The sequence below is a fragment of the Bos grunniens genome, chromosome 13 (assembly GCF_055505025.1).
Source record: "Bos grunniens cultivar Pamir isolate PY7600 chromosome 13, Bosgru_T2T1.0, whole genome shotgun sequence".
NCBI classification, from domain to species: Eukaryota; Metazoa; Chordata; class Mammalia; order Artiodactyla; family Bovidae; genus Bos; species Bos grunniens.
In genome coordinates this window covers 47,382,955-47,408,404 of record NC_141177.1, presented here as the reverse complement: position 1 = coordinate 47,408,404, position 25,450 = coordinate 47,382,955, and the positions used below count along the sequence as shown (strand labels likewise).

Below are 25,450 nucleotides of genomic sequence, written 5' to 3'. Positions count from 1 at the left end.
CACCTGAAAACAAACTGTAGTTTACCATCATTCACCTGTTTCTCACATGTACTATGTGTGTCAAATGGCACGTAAGTGTAACATTACTGAGCACCTACATTCATATGCCAGGCCCTGATACAATAAAATTAAACACAGTCTCTGCCTTCTAGGAGCTTAAGAGTAGGCAAACCATGTATGTAAACAATTACAATTCACTGGACAGGAACTTTAAGAGAAATAGGTTCAGGGAAGGCTCATATAATAAAGAATTGGGATCCTGAAGTATTAAGAGGTTTGCCAAGCGGAGTGACTAGAGGACAGTTTTGCTGTCAAAACCATAGACAAGGGGGACAACAGTATTTGATGTTCTAGGACTGGACACGACTGTACGAGAGAGGAGAGGGTGGCTGAGATAAGTTTGGACTCGGCCACGGTGACTCAGAGTATTTTTTTCCCAGAAGATTTTTAATTCAAGTTTTCTAGCTACCATTACAAGCAGAAAATTTATTCTGAGTTGCCAGCTTTCCAGCATGAACGTAAAAGCTTTTCTTTTCATTTCAGGGTCTTCTATGTATACTACATAGGAAGACTATCCAGGTAAGTAAGCGTATGAAGAATTAGGGAGGAAAACTCACAGATTTGGACAATCATGTTGTTAACACATAATATAATATTTATGTATATTATTATTATATTATTTCATAAAGTATGTATATTTCTAGTGCCAAGTCTTTACTCAGACAGCAATGCATAAGGAAAGAGACAACAGACACACCTGTAAAAATGAGTTAGGAAGAGAGTAATGCAGTCTAGAATTCCTCCTAAACACATGAGGAAAGGAAAGGAAAAGGAATCAAGGATAACTTCCCAAGTAGTACCCAGGTCAGGGAATACTCAAGAACAGACTTCAGGAATCCATGGAACATCACATGAAATATGCCTAATAAGCAAGAAACCCTGTGAGCCTGGAAATCCAAGGATAGGGTGCAGCAAAGACAGAACAATGCAAAGAACACTGACATGTCAGTGCAGGTAAATGAGACTCGGAGCTCAGAAAGAGCTGCTACCAGCTGCAACGAAAGGAAAGCCAAGAAAATTAAACATCAAGAAGCTATCAATAAGAAAGGCAAAATCACTTCAAAGGTCTTAAGAACATCTGGAAGGTTTTCAGTGGACTTGGCAGCCAAAAGATTATTAGCAATTGCAAAAGGAGAAATCACAATACTGCAGAGAGAAAATGCCGTAACAGCAATGGGCTAAATTTAAAAGCATTAAAACTTCTTGGGTGCATTAGCCACATTTCAAATACTCAATAGGCACATGTGGTTAGTGGCTGCCACACTGGACAGCTCAGATATTCAACACTTTCAACTACACATTTTTTTGGACAGTGACTAACTAACCTAAACTCTTTCAAACATGAACAGACAACTTCAAACAGCAAATGCCTGAGGAAATCAGTAACATACAAGAGAGGCAGCAAACCCCGACTGAAAACTTTCTGCGGTCATATATTTGACATGGAAAAAAACTAAAATATTATATAAAATCTCAAGAGTTTCTATTGAATCAAATTATAAGGCATTTAAAAATTAAAAATAAATCATCCAAAAAATAAAACTTTTAACAGGTGAATAAAATGAACACAGCTTTCAGTATAACTATGGCACTAGATGGAGAAGGCAATGGCACCCCACTCCAGTACTCTTGCCTGGAAAATCCCACGGACGGAGGAGCCTGGTAGGCTGCAGTCCATGGGGTCGCTGGGAGTTGGACACAACTGAGCAACTTCACTTTCACTTTTCACTTTCATGCACTGGAGAAGGAAATGGCAACCCACTCCAGTGTTCTTGCCTGGAGAATCCCAGGGACGGGGGAGCCTCGTGGGCTGCAGTCTATGGGGTCGCACAGAGTCGGACACGACTGAATCGACTTAGCAGCAGCAGCAGCATGGCACTAGAAGAATCTGTCATGGGAGTCTTCTCCCCAGAGTATAATGTACTCTGTTCTCACTCAAAAAGTTATCCCAACACCTACTTTTTACCAATCAAGAGGTAAGAATGAAACCAAAACACATCTAACACCGATTCCAAAGGGAGATGAATCAGAAATAACTTTAAAGAATGGGGGAGGGTGGCAGGAAGAGGAGAAAGGATGCAAAGTCTCTTTCTAAGGACTATCCTCAGGCTAAAATAGCCCTTAGCAAAAGTATCCAAATAAGACTACACACAGGGAGAGACTGGTGAAGGTGAAATCCTAAGATTCTCAAGCTGGACAGGAGAGCAGGGGAAAGACACAGCATCCCAAAGGATAAGCCACTTATAAACAAGAACTAGGTTTGATGTGGACTTCTCATTTGCAACTATGATCAGTTATCAATTTAGAAGTAGTGTCAAAAAATAAAATGTTTAAAGATTCAAGGAAAAATGATTTTAATCTAGCAAAAAGATCATTCTCCATATATAGAAACAAAATGAAGACATGTTTGAGCATGCAAAGCCTCAGATTACCACCCATAAAAAAATAAGTGATGAATCTTTACGTGTACAGAAAGGTAGAACACATAGAGCAAAAAATGCTTTTAAAAAATAAGTACAATCAACTATCATGTATGGGAAAAAATCACCTGTTAAAAACAGATCAAGTAAAAATTAAAAATACAAGGGTTTCTATTGCATAGTATTATATGATAGAATCTGTATAGTATAGCAATAGTAATCTACTGCATCCATTTTAGGACTTGATTTAAAGAGTTCTAAACTAGATCTAAAGAGAAAAATACATTATTTTCAAACATTTCAAAAACCTCTGCTAGAATTAAAGTATTCTGAGATAACAGGAAAAATCTTAATTTCAAAAGGCCAATAAAATTGGAATAGCAAAAAGTCAAACAATTTTTAAAATACAGATTTATAAAATTCATTCAGAAACTTGAAAGCATACTTTTTAAACAGCTTTGGCTTTTAAAAAAAGGAAAATCAAAACTGAAATCACATTTAGGCTTGAGTTAAAATGAAATCATTCTATAACTCTGCATTAAAATCAATGCAATATGAATAAAGCAGCAAAGTTTAGAAAATTTACAGGTCAATCCATTTTACTTTACAGTGTATGACTCAGAAGTTTCCCTACTAGAGAAATTTGATAAGAGTTCACAAACAAGACTGTAATGGGTCACCCAATGACAAATACATGTTCAAACTGATCTATCTAGATTTGACACCAGAATGTTTTTCCTTCAAAATACAATCAAGTGCAATCCCTCTTAAATTCTACTTCTACCTCCTTAAGCCAAAACCTAATCACCTCAAATCTACAGTACAACAAGCAGTGCTAACCATACAAGGCTTTATATAACCAAAGGCTGGCAAATGTGCCCCAAATCAGTACACAAAAGGACAACCTCAAAGCCTAATTGTAAGGCTTCCCTGGTAGTCCAGTTGTTAAGTATCTGCCTTGCAATGCAGGGGACACCAGTTCCATTGCTAGTCTGGGAAGATCCCACGTGCCGTGGAGCAACAAAGCCCATGTGCTGCAGCTACTGAACTCACATGCAGCAACCACTGAAGCCCAGGTACCTTAGAGCCTGAGCCAAGTCACCAAGAAGTCACTGCAACAAGAAACCCAAGCACTCCAACTAGAGAGTAGCCCCTGCTTTCCACAACTAGAGAAAGCCTACATGCAGCAAAGATAGACCCAGCAGAGCCAAATATAAATTTTTTAAAAAAGCGTAACTGTACAGTGTGCCCATGAACAAGGACATAATGGGGAAAAGCCGTGAACAAGCATGTGATTCCTAAGATAACAAAGTCCAACTGAACAACTAGCAAATGAGGGCCCCTAGTAGTTCTCTTGCTTTAAAGAGGCCACTTAAGTCTTCCATACACTATGTAATGAAAATGAAAATCAACTTATATATAAATTAAGTAGTAATTATCAACGTCTGCACTAAAAATAATAGTTTAACATTTAAATACTAAAACGAGTGCTACATTTTAAAATCTGTTCTTCCCAAGAATCAAGAACACCCCAATTCTAAAGTCCATATTCAGTTCAGTCACTCAGTTGTGTCCGAGTCTTTGCGACCCCGTGAATCACAGCATGCCAGGGCTCCCTGTCCATCACCAACTCCCGGAGTTCATTCAGACTCACGTCCATTGAGTCAGTGATGCCATCCAGCCATCTCATCCTCTGTCGTCCCCTTCTCCTCCTGCCCCCAATCCCTCCCAGCATCAGTCTTTTCCAATGAGTCAACTCTTCGCATGAGGTGGCCAAAGTACTGGAGTTTCAGCTTTAGTGTCACTTACTAAACTGATTGTCGAGGAAATAATAAATAAAACTGGCCCAAATCAAAGAGGAGATTTTGAAGGACCAAGTAACTTGGTCTACTTTTGCAAAATAAGGAACATTGACATTTAAGCTATATTAAAAAGGAACTACCATAATTACACAAAAATACAAAGTTAAGGTTAGTCTTCAGCTTTAGAAAGAATAGCCTTGTGACTTAACCCTTAACAATATTCCTTATAACTTAAACATCTCATGATAAACAACTTAATCTCTACATATACAGTATTAAATAAGAAGGCTTTAAAACCTGAATAAGGAGCTAACAATCAGCAGGGACAAATCATCACAGAAAAGGCTGTAGGACAGCAAAAAACACCACTTCTAACTGCCCATCTTACTGTGTCACAGATCCCATGTTTCCCTCAGGGCTTCAACAAAAGTTTGCATTATCAACCAGCTCACACTTTATAAAAAAGTTTGAAAAGTCAGAAAATCTTTTTCTTCGTAAGTGTATTATTAAATGCAGAAATATTCACCATGATCTCATCTGACCAAACATTCCAAAATAATATCTTTTACTAGAGTTGCTTTTTGGCTACCAGAAAGGACCAGTTCTGAATATAATACAGTTTAGTCAAAACCCTTCAGAAGATGCCAACACAATGCCATGCTCTTTTGGGCATGCTGTCATGTAACTCAGAAGGAATCAGAGATTAAACCAAAAGACTAGCATTATCTAAATACATCAGCCATGCTCATGAAAATTAAATGATTTTAATTTTCATTACATAGTGTATGGAAGACTTAAGTGGCCTCTTTAAATTTTTAAAGTTTTGTTTAAAAAGCAATTACAGTTAACCCTTGACCAACAGAGGTTTGAACTGCATGGGTCAACTTACACATAGATGTCTTTTCAATAAATGCATTGATAGTACTACACGACCAGAAGTTAGTTTAATCTGAAATGTGGAATCATGGGTAAGGATGATGGACTGTATAAAGTTAACACACAGAATTGCAGTGCGGAGTGGGGGAGGTCTGTTGCCATCCCAACTCAAAATCCTGTTCAGGGGTCAATCCTACTCCTAAAGGTCAATTTCAAGAAAACTGTTTGCTAATACCCAAAGTCAATCTGAGTATACCAACTTGGGTAAAGGCTTTACTTTCCAAAAGGACAAAAACTAAATCAAGTTTAGCACTGAACTGTCTCAGGAAAGCCTGATGTCATGGCAATGGGAGGGTTGGGGGGGAGACATGATGTGCCAAAGACATTTCATCTGAAGAAATAGCAGTGGCTTCAGGTACTACCCAAATAGATCCTACTGGTCTGTCGAGCTGCTAATACTAGTAAGACACTCTAGTGGCCATACCAGTTCTACTCTAGGGCATTAACTACCACATTAGATGCCACAGGATGCTAACTTCACTATTTAATGTGTAAGTGCATACAAATTATACTATTATCTGTGACTCAGACAGAAGGTGACAGAAGAGAATTCTTTGAAACTCAAGAAAGCAGACTATGATTTGGCAACCAACCACCCTACTTCTAGAGTCCTAATGATAAAATTCACATTCCTTAATATCTCATTTTCTCCGAGGATCCTCCTCTTGTGTGTACTCTCCCTACATATGCAGTTGGTAAATATGAAATTAAACCAGTGTTTGTTTTTAAAAATTCAGTTTTCTATGCTCCATCCTCCTCCATTGCTCTGATTCACGGTACTTCAGATGGACTCAGGAACTTTCAGCTTTAAAAGCTTCCTAGGTGATTTGAACAGACAGCCCAATTTGGGGTAATCATAATAAACATGTGTTTAGGTTTCCCCTTCCATCAATCCTAAAAATCTCTCAACTGCAGAGTTCTGGGTATGAGCAGGGAGCAAGTCAGCACAGCCCTGCAGGCCCCTTCATGCAGCTCTCACTGACCAGGTTCCTCAACTGGCAAGTGAAATATCTAGGATGCTCCTTTCTACGGAAGAAGTAAGAATCCAAGAGTAGCTTGAGGCCTGGGGCTGCTGATCTGACTGACACCAACTCCTAATTAGTCAAGGAATAAGAATAAACCTAATAACTCACTATGTCAGTCTGAACACTCAGCTAAATGCTTTACAAGTGTTTTAAATACCATAATTTGCATTCAACCCCACAACAATGCTCAGGGAACGGACACAAAAACACACATTAAGTAACAGGCCTAAAGTCACCACCCCACTACAAGTATCAGCGCCTGGCCTTAAAACAACTAACTGAAAAATGGCTTCACCCACTGGTTAAGGATGAAAGGTAAATATGCACATTCTCTGAGCACTAACTGAAAGTTTACCTCCTCAGGCCTCTCAGACTGATACTGTCAACATACCTAGTATTGAATCCACTGAGAAAATATACTACAGACAAGTCAAATAAAGCCATAAAATCTAACCATTTTTAATAGAAACTCTACAAAGGCTACGTATAGAATTCTTCTGGTATTTTATGGCACAAGGAGGAGTCCTATAAAAACTGACAGGATTTGAGGCAATGTCATTTTCCCTCCTCTGCATTTCCTGGTTTTACTATAATAAATTTGTAAGAACAAAGAACAATTTTAGTACAAGCAGCACTAAACAGTCCAAGGGCCCATTAACTCCAACCTTGCCTTGCATAAACGTCCTATTTCAGAACTCAAGCGGATAAAAAATTTTAGAAAAACAGGAATATGTGTAAAGCTAAATATGTCAACAGAGTGACCATATTCTCTAGAACTCTGCTGTCCAATTCAGTAGTCACTAACCACATGTGGCAAGTAGGCACAGGAAATGAAGCTGGTCCCAACTTTATTATGCTATAAGCACAAAACAACAGATTTCAAAGACTTTGCAAAAAATTGGAATCTTTAGTTTTAAAAAAATCAAGTATGTGCTGAAATGAATATTTTATATACATTACATTATATAAAATATGCTAAACTCACTTCACTTTTACTTCAACATGGCTATCAGAAATCTGCACAGGTGATTTGCCTTTGTGGCTCACAGTTTCTCTCCACTGGGCAGTGTGCTCTAGCACCCTGTTACTCATGCGCAACCAGCAACATGGGCAACATCTGGGATCTTCTTAAAAAGGCAGAGCCTTGGGCCCCACCCTAGACTGACGAACTAAAACATGCATTTCAGCAAGATCCCCAGATGTTTCGTATACACATACAAGTTTGAGAAACACTGTTCCAGAAAACCGCAATTTCATTTCCTTAAATCATAATGACAAACCCAGTATTCTTTCATCTACCCATTTACTAAAACGCTCCATAGTGTGGAGCACTGTTCTAGGCCACTGGGATACTAGGGGATAAAAACATTAAGAAACTCACTCCCTATTCTGGTGGAGTGTGTTCCAGAGGACAAGCAACTGTCAGTTCTGCTATAACACTGCTTTTTTTTTTAAAATCTAGTTTGAGTCTTATTGATTTATCAGGAAACTATCTGAGCATAACACAAATTTCCCACTTACCTACAAACAATTTCATCTGCTGAGAAACACCAGCTGCACCCAGCTGACCAAGCTACATACACATTCACAGGACAGACACACATCTCAAATACCTGCCAGTTACCCCAGTTCTTCCAGTTAGGAGTCATATCCACCCACAGTTGGTTACAATTTTCAGAGGGTTACTTCAGATAACCTTCCTTCCATCATTTCACAGTAACTCATAAACTGCAACCTTTCCACAAGCTAATTTCAGGTCATTAGCAAACTAAAATGCTATTATTAACTATACTGTTAGTTAACTCCTTAACCATTTAACAAAGTTATATCAAAATATTTGTAAAGTTCCTCTTTTAATGTGTCATTGACAATGTTTTTGAATACTGTGTCCCTATCACATTTTCCCTATAAATCCCAGGGTGCAACTTTGCACGGTATGGTAACTTTCAGTAACATGTGCTATAACAGAATGACTAGAAATAAATAACATCAGGTCACTTTAAGTACAAGGAAGGAACAAAGCAGCAGACAGGACAGAGGATGACAGGGAGCTGTTTGAGTCATCAGAAGGGTAAGTGGGCCTCTAGGGGAGGGGGTGCTGAAGCTGACACCCTACTGGAATCAGACGGCATCAGGAGGACATTCAGAAAGATGAGCATCCCAGAAACAAGGAGCTGAACTCTTGAGACCAGAACAAATTTCCTGAGGGCCAATGCGGACAGAGCAGCACAAACACCCAGACACCAGATTTTACAAAGAGCCTATTACAGGCATTGGTAAGTAAGAGCGTCAAGGGAGGGTCTTGAGCTTGAGTGATGTAAGTTGACTGGCATTTTATCTGGACCACTCTGGCTATGTGTTGTGAATAACAGTATGAAGCAAAAAGGATGCGGGACACCACTTAAGAGGCTCTTGAACAGCCCAGGTAAGAGGAGAGAATAACAATTTTAAGTATATACCACAGTTCAACTTAGGATCTCTTGGCCTTACAATGATGTGGAAGCAACAGGCATGCAGAATGGAAAGCACACTTCTAATTGTGAATTCTGCTCTCTTCCCAGGCTAGTGATATACCAAGGATGGGGTGGCAGCAGCAGGGAGACGGACTTCCCAGTCAGCCACGTAATTAGAAGGGCAAACAACTCCTACACTTACAGCCAATTCTGCTTTTCACTCTCAGTACAGTAGAAAGTTACATGAGATATTCAATACTTTATTATAAAGCAGGCTCCGTGTTAGGTAATTTTGTCCAACTGCAGGTTCATGTAAGTGTTCTCAGAACATTTAAGGTCGGTTAGGCGTATTAAATGCATTCCCAACTTATGGAATTTTCAACTTTTGATGGGTTTATTGAGATGTAACCAAATGGTTATAGTTGGAGTACAACTGTAAGGTAGAGATAAGGTTCTACATATAGCAAAAACACTTGCTTTCTACTTTCAATAGCTAACAGTAGGCTACATAATTGGATTATATGTTCATCGTAAAACAGGAATAATCCTGATCAGCCTAATTCAAAGGGTTGTGGGACCGGATATAAAAGGGCTTTCAAAATTACCAGGCATCAAATAAATCATAAAAAGGAGACTCTTCGTAGGATGTATTTTCAAGCCCCAAAACACTGGTTTTGAAATGACTGACAATCAACAACTCCAATACTTAGTATAAGGTCCCAGAAGCAGAGTCCAGGTACATATGTGGGGTATGAAGATACCCCAGCTCACTGCTAGCTCCACTCTGTTCAGCACCGTAACAAAATGATTCACAACTTAACCCAAACCATCCTGCACAAAAGAATAAGACAAAAAGAGGCTTAACAGAAAGATCATCTAGAATATATATTTTCTGTGAATTATGAACCCCAAATCCTAAGCATGTTCACCAAGAACTTTAAATACATCTTGCATAACTGAATCAGTTCAATTAATAATGCCTTAGGCAATCCACTCCAGTCTTCTTGCCTGGAAAATCCCAAGGACGGAGGAGCCTGGCAAGCTACAGTCCATGGGGTGGCAAAGAGGTGGACACAACTGAGCAACTTCACCTTCTTTCTTAAAATTTAAGATCTTAAAGTAAACCATACCAAAATAGTTTTGACTGTGAACTGAAATCCATTATATCATAATAACCACCTCTTTAAGAATACCAAGAATGGGTTGCCATGCCCTCCTCCAGGGGATCTTCCCAACCCAGGGATAGAACGAAGTCTCTCATGTCTCCTGCATTGGCAGGCAGGGTCTTCACCACTTGTGCCATCTGGGAAGCCCGTTTCTAGACGAATCTTACTATTGGCTCCTTTCACACAAGTCAATATTCCCTCATCCATAAACTATAAAACAGGGATACTATTTGTTCTACCTACCTTCCAGGGTCAATGCAAGGATCAAATGAGACTGTTCATTTTTATAGCACTTTCTAACGTAACAAATGCAAAACACATTTCATTTTATTCCAGTGTAAGGTTATTCAAAGAACCACAAAAGTCATACTATGCAATTATCAGTCTATTTAATGTGAGAATACTAAAATATTACTAAATTATATTTTAAAAACTATAAAAACAAGTTATCCCCAAATACTTCCTACTGAATAACAATTCCTTCAAATGTTACAGTAATTGTCGTTTGAAAATTGGATTAAATTTCCCAATTTCTCCAAATATGGGTAAATGACCCCAAAAAAAGGGGGGGGTTCTTCCATTATGCAGGGAAAAACTTTAAAAAAAATTTAGCAATGTAAACACTAAGGCAATTTTTCCTTTGTACTCAAAAATATTTGAATACTAACTTTAAAAGCTATAGAAAATCACTTAATTCCCACAATTCAGGCAACGAAGAGAGTAATTTTTTTCGATTTCAATTAACCAACTGAGCTAAGCTATCTCCCCCCAAAAGATGTTTCTAACAGTTAATTCTTAGAGGGAAGATAAGAAAAATGGGACAACCCCCAAGAGGCTGAACTTTTGTGGAACAGCTTTACATAATTCCTATAAAGCTACCCTTCATTCTTAAACTCACTGGTACTAGCATCATCCTGAAAGTTACTTGGTAAAATTATCGGTAGAACTAGTCAAGAAAAACATACTTTCCTGAAATGGAAAGAGCTTAAAAATTCCATTAAGTACAAATTCAACCTAAGCTATAAAAAAAAAAAAAAATCAAATGACTGTACCTTAGATTCTTGCTTTTGGTTATTTTTAAACAAAAGATTATATTTTGCAAGTTGATCACAGTATATGTAAAAATAACTTTCCACCAAGTAATTAACTTTTAGGTAATATTATGTCACAAAATTTCCCTTAGTTACAATAAATAATCTAAACTCCCTTTCATAAATCCTATTGGATAAAAGTCTCTAATTCCTTTAACTGTACAAACTTAGTTGGAATAAATCCTTTTACACTGCAGACTTCAATCTTCTGCAGGGAGTAACAATCCTCAATCCCTACTTTCTGATTTCTTACAGTATTAGTATGTCTTAAAGTCTTTTTATATATTACTCTAAATTGGCACTTTAAGGAAATCTAAGGTGACATGAAGAACTAAAAAAAAAAACTGTGATGTGGACAGATGCCAGTAAAGCCCGGCAGGGCAGTGTAGGGTAAGGTAGAGGGTATATAGACGCTTGAGTTAGGCATTTATTAAAATCATTAGATTTTTTAAAATCCTAAAATAAAAATCAATTTTATATTAGTTCAATAATATAGTAACCTGTTCTTATATTGTTACTCACACATGCTGAGTACACAGAGAATCCAGCTCACTTGCATTTGACTTTGAATAATGGTTTTGATCTTTATGTGAAAAATTTATCTACATATACAATTGAGTTTATAAAGATAAAAGTATCAGGGAATACAAACACCTACAATGAAATTACACATATTCACTTTAAAATGTTAGTTTCAAACTCTCATTGTTAAGAAAAAAACAGCTAGAGTCAAAGTATAATGACTTAAATATCTTAAGAATTAACTGAGGAAGAATCACCACTTCACATCTTTAGAACACAGAATTAACATCAAAGATGCTCTCTGCACTCGAGAATACAGATCTCATTTTATAGTATTTGCTATTATTCCTCCGTGGTGTAAAGTAATATGGCAGCCAAGTGTATGAGAGATAATATAGACCAGAGATGAAGTTAGTATTAGTTAAAAGGCTCCAGAGGAAGACAAGCAAATAGCTAAAAAGCAAATCAGAAAAGGGGCTTACCTTAGCAAATGACTAGATCAGAAAGATAAGTTTCTTACAAATGGAACTAAAGAAACATCAGCAAGCAGATGCAAATAAAAAGGAAACTAAAAGCAAACAAGAGGAAGGAAAATGAAAATCAAAATGAAGGGGCGGGGGGTGGGGGGGGTGGGGAAGAGTACAGGAAAAAAAAGCAATAAGCTAAAAACAAGTAGCTCTCCAGAGTCAGAGCTTTTAGCAACAGCTTCAAGGACAGGACCACATCTCAGCATTACTTCCAGGCACACCACACAACTGCTGACACACAGTGGACGCCCAATGTTTGCTCAATATTTAAGCATTAAGCAACAGAATGTTCTTGCGAGTATTTCACCTGTAAAAGAACTTAATCAGACACAGTTCACTGTAAATGCATGAAAGCATTTACAGAAGTTTCCTAGAGCACCTAAAATAACCCTTTTCTGGATTTGGGGGTAGATGACAGATTAACCAGATCATAATCACTAAAAGAGAACCTGGGATACTTATTATCTTTAAGGAGATGAGGTGCCACATCCTATTTAGTCACAATCACCAAAATTTTAAAAAGACAAAGCACAATATAGCACAAACAGTACTGCCTTCTAAGACCTAACATTTGAAATGAAATTCACTATAATAGTGACTGGTAATAGAATCTCAGGCTAAACGTAACACTACACAAAACTTACCCCGAAGATTAATATTAATTTTGCCCCCCAAATTCTAACACTTATTAACCAAATCCACCAGCTGTTATTTCCAAATATGTTTATATGTGTAAGTAGCATACAGCTATGCTATATTTAACAGAGAACTATATACCCCTCCCATTCAATAACCATCCAAATATTCCAAATCCATGCAATCTTTTTTTTTTCCATGCAATCTCTGACCACTATTAACTTCCTCAACCCAGCAATTATATACAGAGGAGGTCAATGTTTTCCAATATCTCATCACACTGAATATAGCTGATTTCTATCCCAGGAGGCAAAAAGAGAACTAGAAGAAGCAGGATTTGAAGACAGTTGAAAATCAGAGACAGAAAGCCATGAGGGACTCTGAGTTTCCTTATAAGCTTATAAAAGCACAATCAAAATGGTGTATTTATTTCAAACACATTATCTATTACGCAATTTAAGATCTCATGAATAATAGAGATGATTGACTTAGCGAAATCGGTTTGTCCCTCAATGAATGCCATATGTAGACAGGAAATCTGATTATTTTGGTAAATTTTGGATACATTAAATCTGAAAACAATTTATTTTCAGCCTCCTACCACAAAAAACTTGAAGCAAAGTAATAGCTGAAGGGTAAAACCACTGAAATGAACTTTTAAAAAGGTGAGTATCTGAGTAGATATAAAAGTTACATTAATAAGACTCTGGAAAATATGAAAAATAGTATTTTTCTTAAAAAATCTAACAAAAATTTCCTATATCACAAATGACTTTCTTAACCCACGAACTGTCTCAAAAAACCTTCTAAATTTTTAAATTCATACTTTACCACAAGAACACACATCTGAACTCCTTAAAAAATAAATTCAAGTAGAAACAAGGATCTCAAAATTAACCAAGCCAAACTTCAATCTTGGAAAGTTGAAAAGCTGAAAGTTCCTTTCTTGGAGAAATGTCCTGCATGTCATTCACCATTAATAAAGCACTGGTAGGCTACATTCATAAATGCATCCTCTAATTATCACCCACTGGGGTCGAGCTGTGGATGCTGGGGTCAGCATCTTATTTCTACATAATTTGTTTAGGAATCAAAATATTCTGATGACATAACCATTTAGTAACATTTGCAAGCTGGAAATATGACAAACTTTTTGTCTTACATAGAATTATTAATAAATGTAAGTTTCAATAAAAAAAAGCTACTCACCACCATCCCTCTCTCTAACTCTGTGAATATGCACATTTTTGGCCTTACTGTGACCTGTGCTGTCACTGTATTTGTTTTCAGGACTATCAGATCTCCGCAACATTTTGTTTGGTGGTGAAGGATCTGCGGCGTCTCGCATTTTTTCATGTCTGTGATCACCACTACTGGGGTGACTCTTCGATGAATACTTAAGTGCCTGTAAAACATCACCCCCCCAAAATAAAAAAGAAATCAAACTTTTAATTTCGTAAGTTCTATCATAAAATTTGCTATATTAACTACATTCAGTTTTATGCATTGGTAAAACTGAAATTTTCTTTTTTAATTCTGCCTTTAAGTTATTCACACAAGACTTAAACATGAGTTATTGTAAGGCTCCTCACACATATCAAAATATGTTTTTTTAAAAAAACCTTCCATTAATCATCTTGTAAACACAAGAAATCAACCCTTTGGCAAATTAACTCAAGCTTTTCTGGGAGTTAAAAAGTTTAATCTAAAGTATTCACTGAGTACTACTGTAATGTTTTTGCTCTGCAACTATGCTTAACACAAACAAATAAGCATAAACACGTTTCTTCAATCTGACCTAAAAAAAGCATCAGAATCATCAGAATTTCTCCAATTCTTGGATTCAAGTAAGTAAGGCATTTCAGATCTAGTTTACTTTTGCAGGCATGGGAAACAATTTTAAGGTATAGATGTAGTCTCTTATTTCTGACCTATCCTAATGGAGCTTAATGGAACTCCCTCAAAAAACATTTAATATATTTAAGACAACCATTATATAGCTGTCTTTTTAAATGCATAGTTAACCATGTTTTAGAGTGTGATTCAACAGTTTAATCGCTGACCTATCCAAATGTAATGCACAATGTTTTACCCGTCAAGGAACCTAAATTTTTAACTAGAACTTTAACTCATGCTATCCAGAAACACAACCGTTAGCTTGGAAACCCGCTCTCCTATCCTTTAAGTGGTCAGATGCAAGAAGTATTTACTTCTAGGGTCACCGCAGAGATACAAATTAATGAAATTCCCTCCCACGGAAAACAGGGGCCAACTCTTTCAAAAAATTTTTTACAATGTTACACGAAGCTGTCACAAAAAGAAAACTATGTACCTAGAACTCCTTTCATGACAATGAATTACCCAAGTACTCAAAGATCTCAATTTCTACAGAAAGAAAAGCGCCATCTTTCACTAAAGACAATTATGTGCACTGAAAACAAACTGGGAAGGGGTAATGGTTTACAACACACTTAAAGAGTTGCAAACCCATTAGTGACTTCTTCCTGCCCTTCCGTCTAATTCTGATACCTCTGCGCTAACTTTTAGTTCCCCCAAAACAACAAATGAAGGTGATTCCAGAGTTACTGAACACCTCGTCCTACCGAGTCCCGCACACCCGAATAACCGAGTCAGGTCCTTCCTGGATGAGAATCAATTTTTATTCCCTTCCCCCCCACCCCCCCCACCCCCCCGCAAAAAGAACTTGAACTTCCTCCCGTCACCTGTCAAACTAAGCCCCCACCCCTCGCCGGCGAGCGCCCCGGGAAGCGAGAGCAGGGTTTCCGGCCCCGCCAAGCGGGTTTCGCGTCTGTGGCCCCGAAGGGCCTGCAGCGACCTGTGAAGCCTGCGCTCGAGTAGCGGCTCCTCCCTCCCCCGCCGGCCCCGCCAGCCCCGAAGCCCGCGCCCGCCCCGTGGTACCTGGTAAGGCTGCGCGTCCCCCCGCCGGTCGTGACAGCTGGAAAACAGAAGAAAAGGCCACCTGAGGCAGGAGAACGGGCCCCCCGCGCGGAGCCCGCAGAAAGCCCCCCACCCCGAATCCCAGCGGCGCTCCGGCCCCCGGCAGCCCGCCCTCCCGCCGCGCGCACACGCTCTCGCTCACACCTCTCACACGCACTCACACGGGCTCCCGCCGGCGAGGGGCCGCCGCCGCCCGCGGCCGTCCACCCCCGACTCCCCCCTCGCCCGCCGCCGCCCGCGCGGCCGCTCCCCCTCCCGGTCGCTCCGGATCAGGGTTAACAACAAAAATGGCGGCGCGGCCGGCCCAGATGAGAAGGAGCGCCCCCCCGCCGCCCGCCCCGCCGCCTCGAAACGAAAAGACGATTTACCCATCACTGAGCCTCTGCTGTTTCCTCGCATACATTACCATCAATGCCCGGCCTGTGAGCGTGTGTCGGGGAGGGGGGAGCGGCCGCGGGAGACGGCGGCGGCGGGCGGGCGCGCAGGCGGCGGGCGGCGCAGGCCCGGCGCGCCCTCGGCGACGCTCAGCACCTCCCCGTCACTGGCGCCGGCGCTCCCGGGCCATCTCCTCCGTCCGCACCACGCTCACGCTCAGCTCAGGCCGGGCAGCGGCGAACCGGGGGGTGGGGGGGAGGGGGCAACACGACGCGTCCTGCTCGCCCCGCGGACAGCGCGACTGCCTCCTCCGCCTTCTCCTCCTCCCGCTCCGCCGCCTCCTCCCCACCTCCCCCCGCCGCCGCCGCCGCCGCCGCCGCTGGGTCCTTCGCCGCCTCCTCCTCCTGCCGCCGCCGCCGCCGCCGCCGCTGGTGCCGCCGCTGCCGCTCCACCAACTACATCCGGGCAACTCGGCCGCTGCGGCCTTCGGAAATCCTCGGCAGTTTCCGCCGCGCCCCTCCTCTCCCACCCTCGCGCGCGCCGGAACGCCGCCTTCGGCAAACCTCGGCTCGTCCCGGCCCTCCTCTTCCTCCGCGGCCTGGTTCGCCTCCTCGCGACCCGTCCGCTCTTTCCGGTCGCCGCTACCGGTCCGCACGCGCCCTTTCGGCCGCCGCCGTTCCGGTTTAGGGGTAGTCGGGCTCGGGGAGCCGCCCGAGGCTGGTCCCGGGGGCCCCGGGGCGCGCGGGGCGGGCAGCGTCTATGGGAGGAGGCCGGTGGGGCGTGCACGGAGCCATCGCGGACTAAATAAGGGCGGCTGCGCTGCTGCGCGTGCGCCCGGCGGCGCGGGGGGCGGGGGGCGCGCGAAGGAGCGCGCCGGCCGCCGCCCCCGCCTCCGCCCCCGCCCCTGCCCCTGCTGGCTCCGGCCGGGAAGCCCGTGGTTGGGCGGCGGGCGGACGGTGGTGGGCCCAGGTGCTCGCTCCGTGCGCGGCGGCGCGAGCTCCCGCGAGGCCCTCTCCTAGGAAACCGGGGCCTCGCTCCCGCCTCAGACCGGCGGGCAGACCCGGAGCTAGGCCTTCGGCCTCACAGAAGTAAGTCACCCCCGGAAGCGCGGGGAAAGGGCCGGTGGTGTTCACGGTCACCGTGCTTTGTGCCCGAAGCCCGTGCGCCTTCGAAGACCAAGGTGAGGACCCGCGGAGGAAGGGCGAGCGCCGCTGCTTTGAAACACCCGATGAACCTGCTGATGTAGGGGGACACTCATATTTTCCACCCCCAGCCGCGACCTCCCCACCGTCTCCTTTATTTCTCGTTTTTCTCTCTTTTAGCTCGTCCGCGCTCAGATCCAGTCATCTGGAGTTTTTCGCAGGTGAACTAAGGCCTGGTGGTGGTGGTGGTGGTGGTTTAGTCGCAGAGTCGTGGCCGACTCTTTGCGACCCCTTGGACTGTAGCCCACCAGGCTCCTCTCTCTGTCCATGGGATTTTCCAGGCAAGAATACAGAAGTGAATTGCCATTTTTTTCTCTTGGGGATCTTCCCAACCCAGGGATTGAACTTGAGTCTCCTGCATTGCAGGCGGATTCTTGACCAACTGAGTCACCAGAGAAGCTCCAATAAGACCTGGGAAGCGCTAGTGAGTTGCTGCAAATTGAATTTTATAGACTGCTACAGGCACAGTGGCATATTTAGGGGGGAAAAAATCCAAGTATACTCCCCAATTAAGCTTTACGTGTGTGTGTGTGTTGGTGATGGTTTAGTCCTTAAGTCGTGTCCGGCTCTTTGTGACCTCATGGACTGTAGCCCAGCAGGCGCCTCTGTCCATGGGGTTTCCCAGGTACACGAAAACTGGAGTGGGTTGTCATTTCCTTCTCCAGGGGATCTTCCTAACCGAGGGTTGGAGCTCAGGTCTCCTGCTTCGCAGGTGGATTCTTTACCAACTGAGCCACCAGGGAAGCACAAATAAAGGCCTCGGGGCAAGGCGGGCGGGGCGCTAAATGATTTGCTGCAAATTGAATTTTATAGACTGCTACAGACTCAGTGGCAACATGGGCATATTTGGAGGAGGAAAATCCAAGTATACCCTCCCAGTTAAGGAGTGTGTGTGTGTGTGTGTGTTTTGGTCGCTCAGTGGTGTCAGACTCTGCCACTACACAGTGACTAATAGGCATATTGGAAGAGTGAAAAAATCCAAGCTTACCTCCCAGTTAAAGGTGGGGGAGGGGCGGTGTCTATGTGTGTATTGGTCGCTCAGTTGTGTCAGACTCTTGGCCACCCCATGGACTGTAGCCTGCTAGATTCTTTTGTCCATGGGATTCTCCAGGCAAGAATACTGGAGTGGCTTGCCATGCCCTTCTCCAGGGGATCTTTCTGACCCAGGGATGGAAGCATAAGTTTGTTTTGTCTCCTGCATTGGCAGGCAGGTTCTTTACCACTATCACCACCATGAGAAGCCCAGCCTTTACTGAGGGTGATGGTATTCAGGTGGTTTTATTTCTTGTAAGACAGCATTAACTACAAAGGATAGTAATAAACGTAAACTAAATATACAGCCATTTACATGGAAGAAAAAGGCAAGGTAGGAAATCAGAAGAAACAAGATCCCTTCAAAAAACTGATTTAAATGGTATCTAACTGGTTACATTATTGCTGACCTAATCAAGAGATGGGACGATGTTGGGGGAAAGGGCCAGAAATCGCAACTGATGGAAAACAATTTTTTTTTAATCAGGTAGCCTTATTTGTCAAAAGGTCAGATTATTGCTGTTTGGGAGGACCAGTAGAGGCCTACTTAGTGCCTTCAGATGCTGTCAGTAACTAAGAAGAAAACTGCCAGTGACTGAAATGGAAGAAAAAAGAAAAATGGAGTCTTTTAAGTGCAATTTCTAACACTTTTGTAACAAGACATCACATTGGAACAGCACAGAAAATAGTACAGAAGTATCATGCACAAACATCTTGAAAACTGGCAGCAAAATTTATTACTAATGTCTTGTTTAATGATTAGATGTTTGCTGAACCTGTTATACGCCCTTTGATCAAAACAGCAAACTGGGCTGAGCTACAGAGAGAAACAGCTTTAGCAGTGTACAGTCCATACTGGTTATTCACAGATACTGCATTAGCAAGTTCACTTTCTCACTAAAATTTATTTGTAATCCCCAGATCAATATCCATAGTATTTCTGGACATTCATGGTAGAGAATGTGACTTGCCTGATAGGCACTGATGAGGGTAAAGGCAACACTCAGTCTTATTTCAGCTCTCATACTGTAAACGTGGTTTTCACGATACACACATAGTCATGTTTTTAGCATTTTTTTTGTTGCTTTTTACTGGTGATTTTCCTGTTTTAAGTGCCCCTCCACTCCCACCCCAAACACAGTGCTGAACTATTATCTAGTACCCCTAAGCACAAAACGGCTGTGATGTTTTTTGTGGAGAAAATGTGTACTACATCGGGTTGATTTAGGTATATCATTAGTACTCTTGCCCATGATGAGGTCAGTGCTGATGAATCAACAATATATTACAAAAGATGTCTAAACAGAGGCTTCCCTGGTGGCTCAGCAATAAAGAATCCACCTGCAGTGCAGGAGATGCAGGTTCGATCCCTGGGTCTCAAAGATCCCCTGGAGGAGGAAATGGCCATCCACTCCAGTATTCTTGCCTGGAAAGTTCCATGGATAGAGGAGCCTGGTGGGCTACAGTCTATGGGGAAGCAAAAGAGTCAGACATGGAAGTGACTAAACCACCACCACCACATGCCTAAACAGAAACACACATAAAGTTATCAGTTGAATCAGTTGACGAAAATGTGGTCAGAGTATCTCAGGACCCCATCCATGTATTTATTTCCCCAGGAGCAGTTCAGTGTTCCCAGTGACTGCAGAACACAGCTGCCTCAGATGATGAGAATCGACTATTTACTAAAGTACATATCTAAATGTTAAACCCATTTTTTAAAAAATTTCACCTCTGTAAGAATCTAATTCCATCATCTGTTGTTATGACTCTTGTCTTCCTCTACTTTACCTACCTGACCCGTATACCCTGCTCAGTTCACTGTATGCTTGAGGAAAATGAGCTGCCAGTATTCCTCACCCTTTATGTTACTGAAAGCTCAGCCTCTGCACAGGTGCCATATCAAATCCTGGAGACAGAGTTTAGGGTGAAGAAGAAAATATCTTTATTACTTCACCAAGCAAAGGGAAACACACCAGGTTTCTGCCTAGAAAAACCCCAGAGGACTTGATGTTAGGGTTTTATAACAGTGGTTTAAAGCTGGGGTCTCTAACAAGATTAGGATGTGAGCCCACCAGGCTCCTCTGTCCATGGGACTTGCTAAGCAAGAATACTGGATAATCTTCCCAACCCAGGGATAGAACCCACGTCTCTTATATCTCCTTGTATTGGCAGGCGGGTTCTTTACCACCTGGGAAGCCCTTCATCTCAGGTGGACGGTCTCCTAATCTTGATGGTCCCTTTAATCTTGCCTCAGATTGTTTCTTGTGTGCTTCTCCCTTAGTCTGCCATTTGGAGCTTAGAGAAGGTCGTGGAGGCTGGAGTCTCCTACAAGAAATAGGGAACAGAAAGGCCTCTATGCCCAGGAGCCTGACTGGGCCCTGCTCAATTTCACCTCTCCCTAATTTCTCTTAGCTGTGTACCCTACCCAGCTGTTTAACATCTTCCAAACCTGACATTACATCCTGAGTCTTTGCTGCGTTGCTTCTTGTTTCTGTAAGAAAATGGAATCAGAAATGTATAACAGCTCCGGCCTACTCCCACTCTTGCATCTAGCAACATTCCTCCATCTGAATACACTACTAGCCTCCATAACTGAATGGACAGTCCAAATTCCTATCCAAGACCAAAATGGCTACTTTTACATTGAGTTCCATTTTACTCTTGGAATTGTTCTCTTGTAAAAGTTTCCCCACTCGATCATTTTTGTCTACTTATAAACATTCTAATAACCGCCCTCTAGGGGAAAAAAATCTTGATCATGTCTCCCTCCAAATGCTACCCCATTGCTCTGATCCACTCCTATACAGAAAAACTTGAATGTCTGCTACTCATTCTTAAACCTGAAAGTCAGACTTGATCCCCAAACTCCACTTAAACTTATGCTCTGGATCCTCAGGAGCCTCCGTGTTCTCAAATCCACTTTTCATTTCTCAGTCTTCATCTTACTTCACCTGTGAGCAGCATTTGATAACTCATAGCTGATGACTTATTCTCTTCCTCGTGAAGCTCCTTTTCTTGCCTGCTGGAATTCTGCTCTCTTATGTCTCTCCTGTTTTCTAAATGATTCCTTAGTCTCCTTGCTGGCTCCTCGCCTATCTTAAAATCCACTAATGGCTTCCCATCTCAGAATGAAAGCCGTGGACTTTGAATCTTACCATGGTGTACAAGGCCCTGCATAAACCACTCCCACCTACGTTATCCCCAGTTTCGCATTCAGGACTTTTTTGCTTGCTCGGTCTTCTCCCACCTCTCGACCCTCCACTTTCCTCCATTACACCAAGCATGTCTGGGTCTCAAGATCTCTACTCTAGTATCCTGCTTGAGTGCCGTTCCCCTTGGCAGCAACTATGCTCATGCTATGTCTCTCCTCAGATGTCTTTCGAAAAGGTCAGTACTCTGAGAACTATGTAAACAGCACCCCACTTACTCTCTCTTACTCTTCCTTACTCTGCTCAGTTTCCCTTTATACCACTTGCCCTATTATGTCTTGTGTATTTCATTTAATGGTTGGCTCTCACTAGAGTGAAGGCTCTATGTGATAGAATGAGATAAATATTTGTTGAGTGAAAGATTTAACTACAAAAATGTGCAAAGGAAGTAGCAAAATATTGTTAAGTCTCAAGAGAAAAAGTATATGGTTTTATTTCTGCTTGCTCTCTAGAACAAACAGGATTATTAATTCAGTCCTGCTGTCACAAATTAAATGGGGAAAAGCTGGATTATCCCTAATATAAAATACTGTAAAAGGTAACATTTGAAAATGTATATAAATTTGCATATGTAGCTAATCTTATGTAGATTACTTGCATGCCTTTCTAATGAGAGATCTCAAATTTGTAAATGAGCAGGAGATCTGTATTTCAACCAATAAATTAATACATGTCAGCCACTACAGGGGAGAACTATCAGCAAAAGGCATCGGTGACCCTGATTTTAACACCATCCTCTTGGTGGAGGAAGAATAAAAAACTCATGTCCTCAAGCCTCTAGTTGTAAAAGAGACTTTAAAAGGTTTTGCTAGAATATTTAAAGGGTCACAAAATAAATATATTCCCTGAAATTTTTACTTACCTCTTTTCATTTCTCTTTTTTCCTCTCCTTGCCTTTCTGTCCTGTGCCTTGACACAGTGTAGTGATTCAGAGCATGGTTTTTGAAATCGGAATGACATGATCTAGCGCTATGGCTACATGGTTGACGATTAGCAGTGTAACATTGTACAGATTACCACAGTCTCCAAGATTATGCTTCCTTGTCTCCAAAATTGGCTTGATTGGGTAAAGGGCTGTCTGTAAAAAGTGAATGAGGTTCGGTAAATAATTTAGCACCACATGGCATATACATGCTGCAGTACAATCTTTAAAAAAAAACAACTGTATGAGGAATTACCCACAGAACCTAGAATACAACCTGAGTCATAATACTGTGCATCTCATGTGAAATGGATACTCAGACATGGTGCATGGGTGACCCCAAGTTATGGACCAGTCCCTGCTCACAAAACCATAGTATTCAATGTAATTTGCATGACACTGCGAGTATATAAGCACATATACTCACTGATGAAAATTGTAGTCTGACAAAAACATTGTTTAAAGTTTCACATGTTAGGTTTTGGGAGGTTTTCTTGGGGCTTCATCCAGGCATGTGGGATGCCAATAACTACCCAACCAGGGATCAAACGCACACCCCATGCAGTAGAAGCACAGAGTCTTAACCACTGGACCGCCAGGGAAGTCCCAGGCTTTACTTCAGATTACAGTAAAGCAGGCTGGATCCAAAAAGGAAGCACTCCATTTTACCAGGAAGTTACCCCAAAACAGCCAGTCATCCAACCAGTAAGGGAGATAGCACCTCTTGGGGAGGAAGTGGAAGTGCTGTGGTGATGGTACACAGGCCTTACTGCTCCGGTTGATTGATCCGTGGTTTATCCAGCTCGTTCCTCAGTGTAAACTTTCCTCTGCTGACTTTGCAAAACAATATCAAACCTCAGGAGAAAGGTAAGCAACTTTTCAAACAGAAAAACTGATTGTTTTAAAAAACGTTCATTGTATCTACTTTTTACCAATTTTACTCTTTTTGTGAACAAATGGTTTTTAATTTTTTTTTAATGTTAGGAACTATATAAACTAGCAAAATTTCTCCCCCCAAAAAGCTTATCACTGCCTGTAAGGCTTCTCTTTCACCCTTCAGCTATTTGTCTTTGAATCAAAGCAGAGGGAAAGCCTAAAAGCGGTTTCTTGGGGCCCTTTTAGTCCGTTAAGTTTTGGAGAAATTACACCACTTTGGTATGTTTGGTAAAGCACAATTTGCCTATAAGACTGGTGAATTCTAGGACTTTCCCAGTGGTCCATTAGTGAAGAAGCCACCTGCCAATGCAGGAGACACAGGTTTGATCCCTGATCCAGGTACATCCCACATGCCTCAAAGCAGCTAAGTCCATGCACCACAACTGGGCTCTAGAGCCCAAAACCAGAGAAGCCACCGCAGTGAGAAGCCCACGTACCACAACGAAGACTAGCTTTCCACGGCTAGAGAAAGCCTGCTCAAAGCAGCAAAGACCCAGCTCAGCCAAAAATAATAAATAAATTTTAAAATTAAAAAAAAAAGACTGGTGGACTCTAGAGGCTCTAATGCAGTTTGCAATGATTTCTTGTTAAAGAAGGGTTTCTCCTGGTCCTGCAGATAGCAGTCGCTACCCCTGTCAACACTCTCCCTACAGGATATCATTTCTGCAAAACCTTCCAAACACTCACTCACAGATATTTTGTTCCATCAACTCCTGAGATATTGCAGGATTGGGGAAATCATAAGAGGTATAGTGGGTTTCCCTGGTACCTCAGCTAGTAATGAATATTCTGCAATGCAGAAGACCCCAGTTCAGTTCCTGGGTCAGGAAGATCCACTGGAGAAGGGATAGGCTACCCACTTCAGTATTCTTGGGCTTCCCTGGTAGCTCAGCTGGTAAAGAATCCACCTGCAATGCGGGAGACCTGGGTTTGATCCCTGGGTTGGGAAGATACCCTGAAGAAGGAAATGGCTACCCAGTCCAGTATTCTGGCCTGGAGAATTTGCAAAAAGCTGGGCACAACTCAGCGACTTTCACATCACTTTGAGAGGTATAATGTAAGCCAGCTTAGGATAGAATTTATATGGTACCCAGTTTTTCTTGCAGAATTTAGAGAAATACTGTGATATCACTCATGTCAATGTCCAGTATTTCCTAATTAAGCTTCATTTCAAGATGGGTAACTTTGGTAGAGATATTCTTTTAAGCTCACTGTCGGCCTGCATTATGTGCATTTAGGCCACTGCATTAAACCCATGGCAGCAGGGAGCACACGGGACTTCTGAGCAGGTGTCTGTACTTGCAGCCCAGCCCAGCACAGCAGGGCCATATGACTCCATCGGCACAGCTCCAAACTTGTATTAGTGTTGACTGCTTGATACAGGTAGTGTGCAACTCTGTGGTACCAAATTCCCTCCTTTTAAAATGTTTTTCATCTGACTTTTCATCCTTTCTTGCATCATGAAGTATACTTTTAGAAAAAGGGATATTCATCATTATGTATTTTAAAAGCCATCTTACTTCAACATCTAAAAAATTTCATCTGCAAAACTGTAAAATCGATATTCGGTGTTTTTCTACATGGAAAGTGACTTTCCTGTCTGAAGGAATATTAAATGTATATTTTTACTTGTTATTTATTTGGCTTCACCAGGATTTAGCTGGGGCACCCGAGATCTTCCTTGCAGAATGCCATCACTTAGTTGTGGCAAATGGGATCTAGTTCCCTGAGCAGGGATGGAACCCAAGCCCCCTGCTTTGGGAGCACAGAGTCTTAGCTATAGGACCACCAGGGAAATACCCTATTCGACGGAATATTGACCTGTTTATGTAGTGAATAGATTTACCTACAGAACACTACAAATATGAAAGCTCTCTGTGGCAAAAAAGACTTCCTGCCCGTATCTTTTTGTTCTTAGGAGAACACTTGATTTTTAGTGGGACTATCTCTGTCCAGAAGACTGTATTTCCTTATTTAAACCCTGTATCTTGAGGTTGCCATGTGATCAACTTCTGTCTAGCAGGATATAAGCAGAAGTGCATGGAACTTCTACGGAATCCTTGAAGAGAAAGGGCTATTCCACCTCTCCTTTCTCTGGCACAACATGATGTGATGGCTGGAACTTAACTAGCCATCTTGAGCTGTGAAGTGGAAGCTGTGTGCTAAGGATGGTTT

The 25,450-nt window shown here is 41.9% G+C and overlaps 2 protein-coding genes across 23 annotated transcripts in view; one reads left to right on the top strand and one right to left on the bottom strand.

The window, feature by feature from the left end:
- Positions 1-16,676, bottom strand: part of WAC (WW domain containing adaptor with coiled-coil) — a 77,718-nt gene extending 61,042 nt beyond the window's left edge. For 4 of the 20 annotated variants that reach the window (XM_086333887.1, XM_086333891.1, XM_086333899.1 and 1 more), the window contains exons 1-3: positions 16,535-16,670; positions 15,558-15,594; positions 13,848-14,043 (exon numbers count right to left, since the gene is read on the bottom strand). In XM_086333887.1, coding sequence (XP_086190013.1) covers positions 13,848-13,986 — 139 coding nt within the window. In that variant the 5' untranslated portion in view covers positions 13,987-14,043; positions 15,558-15,594; positions 16,535-16,670. Of the gene's footprint in view, positions 1-13,847; positions 14,063-15,557; positions 15,595-15,757; positions 15,824-15,964; positions 16,145-16,534 lie in introns of those variants that run through there. The other 16 variants (XM_086333886.1, XM_086333885.1, XM_086333896.1 and 13 more) reach the window with 9 other exon arrangements.
- Positions 15,826-24,658, top strand: LOC147360935 (uncharacterized). Of its 3 annotated transcripts, XM_086333909.1 has the most exons (4): positions 15,826-17,151; positions 17,294-17,334; positions 17,540-17,597; positions 24,514-24,658. In XM_086333909.1, exon 1 carries the CDS (start codon positions 15,884-15,886, stop codon positions 16,988-16,990), a length of 1,107 nt encoding a protein of 368 aa, XP_086190035.1. In that variant the 5' UTR covers positions 15,826-15,883; the 3' UTR covers positions 16,991-17,151; positions 17,294-17,334; positions 17,540-17,597; positions 24,514-24,658. The 3 variants fall into 3 exon arrangements, with proteins under 3 accessions (XP_086190035.1, XP_086190034.1, XP_086190033.1); XM_086333908.1 differs by lacking the exon at positions 24,514-24,658 and having other exon boundaries at positions 17,540-17,692; XM_086333907.1 differs by lacking the exon at positions 24,514-24,658 and having other exon boundaries at positions 17,294-17,692.
- Positions 24,659-25,450: the final 792 nt, after the last annotated feature.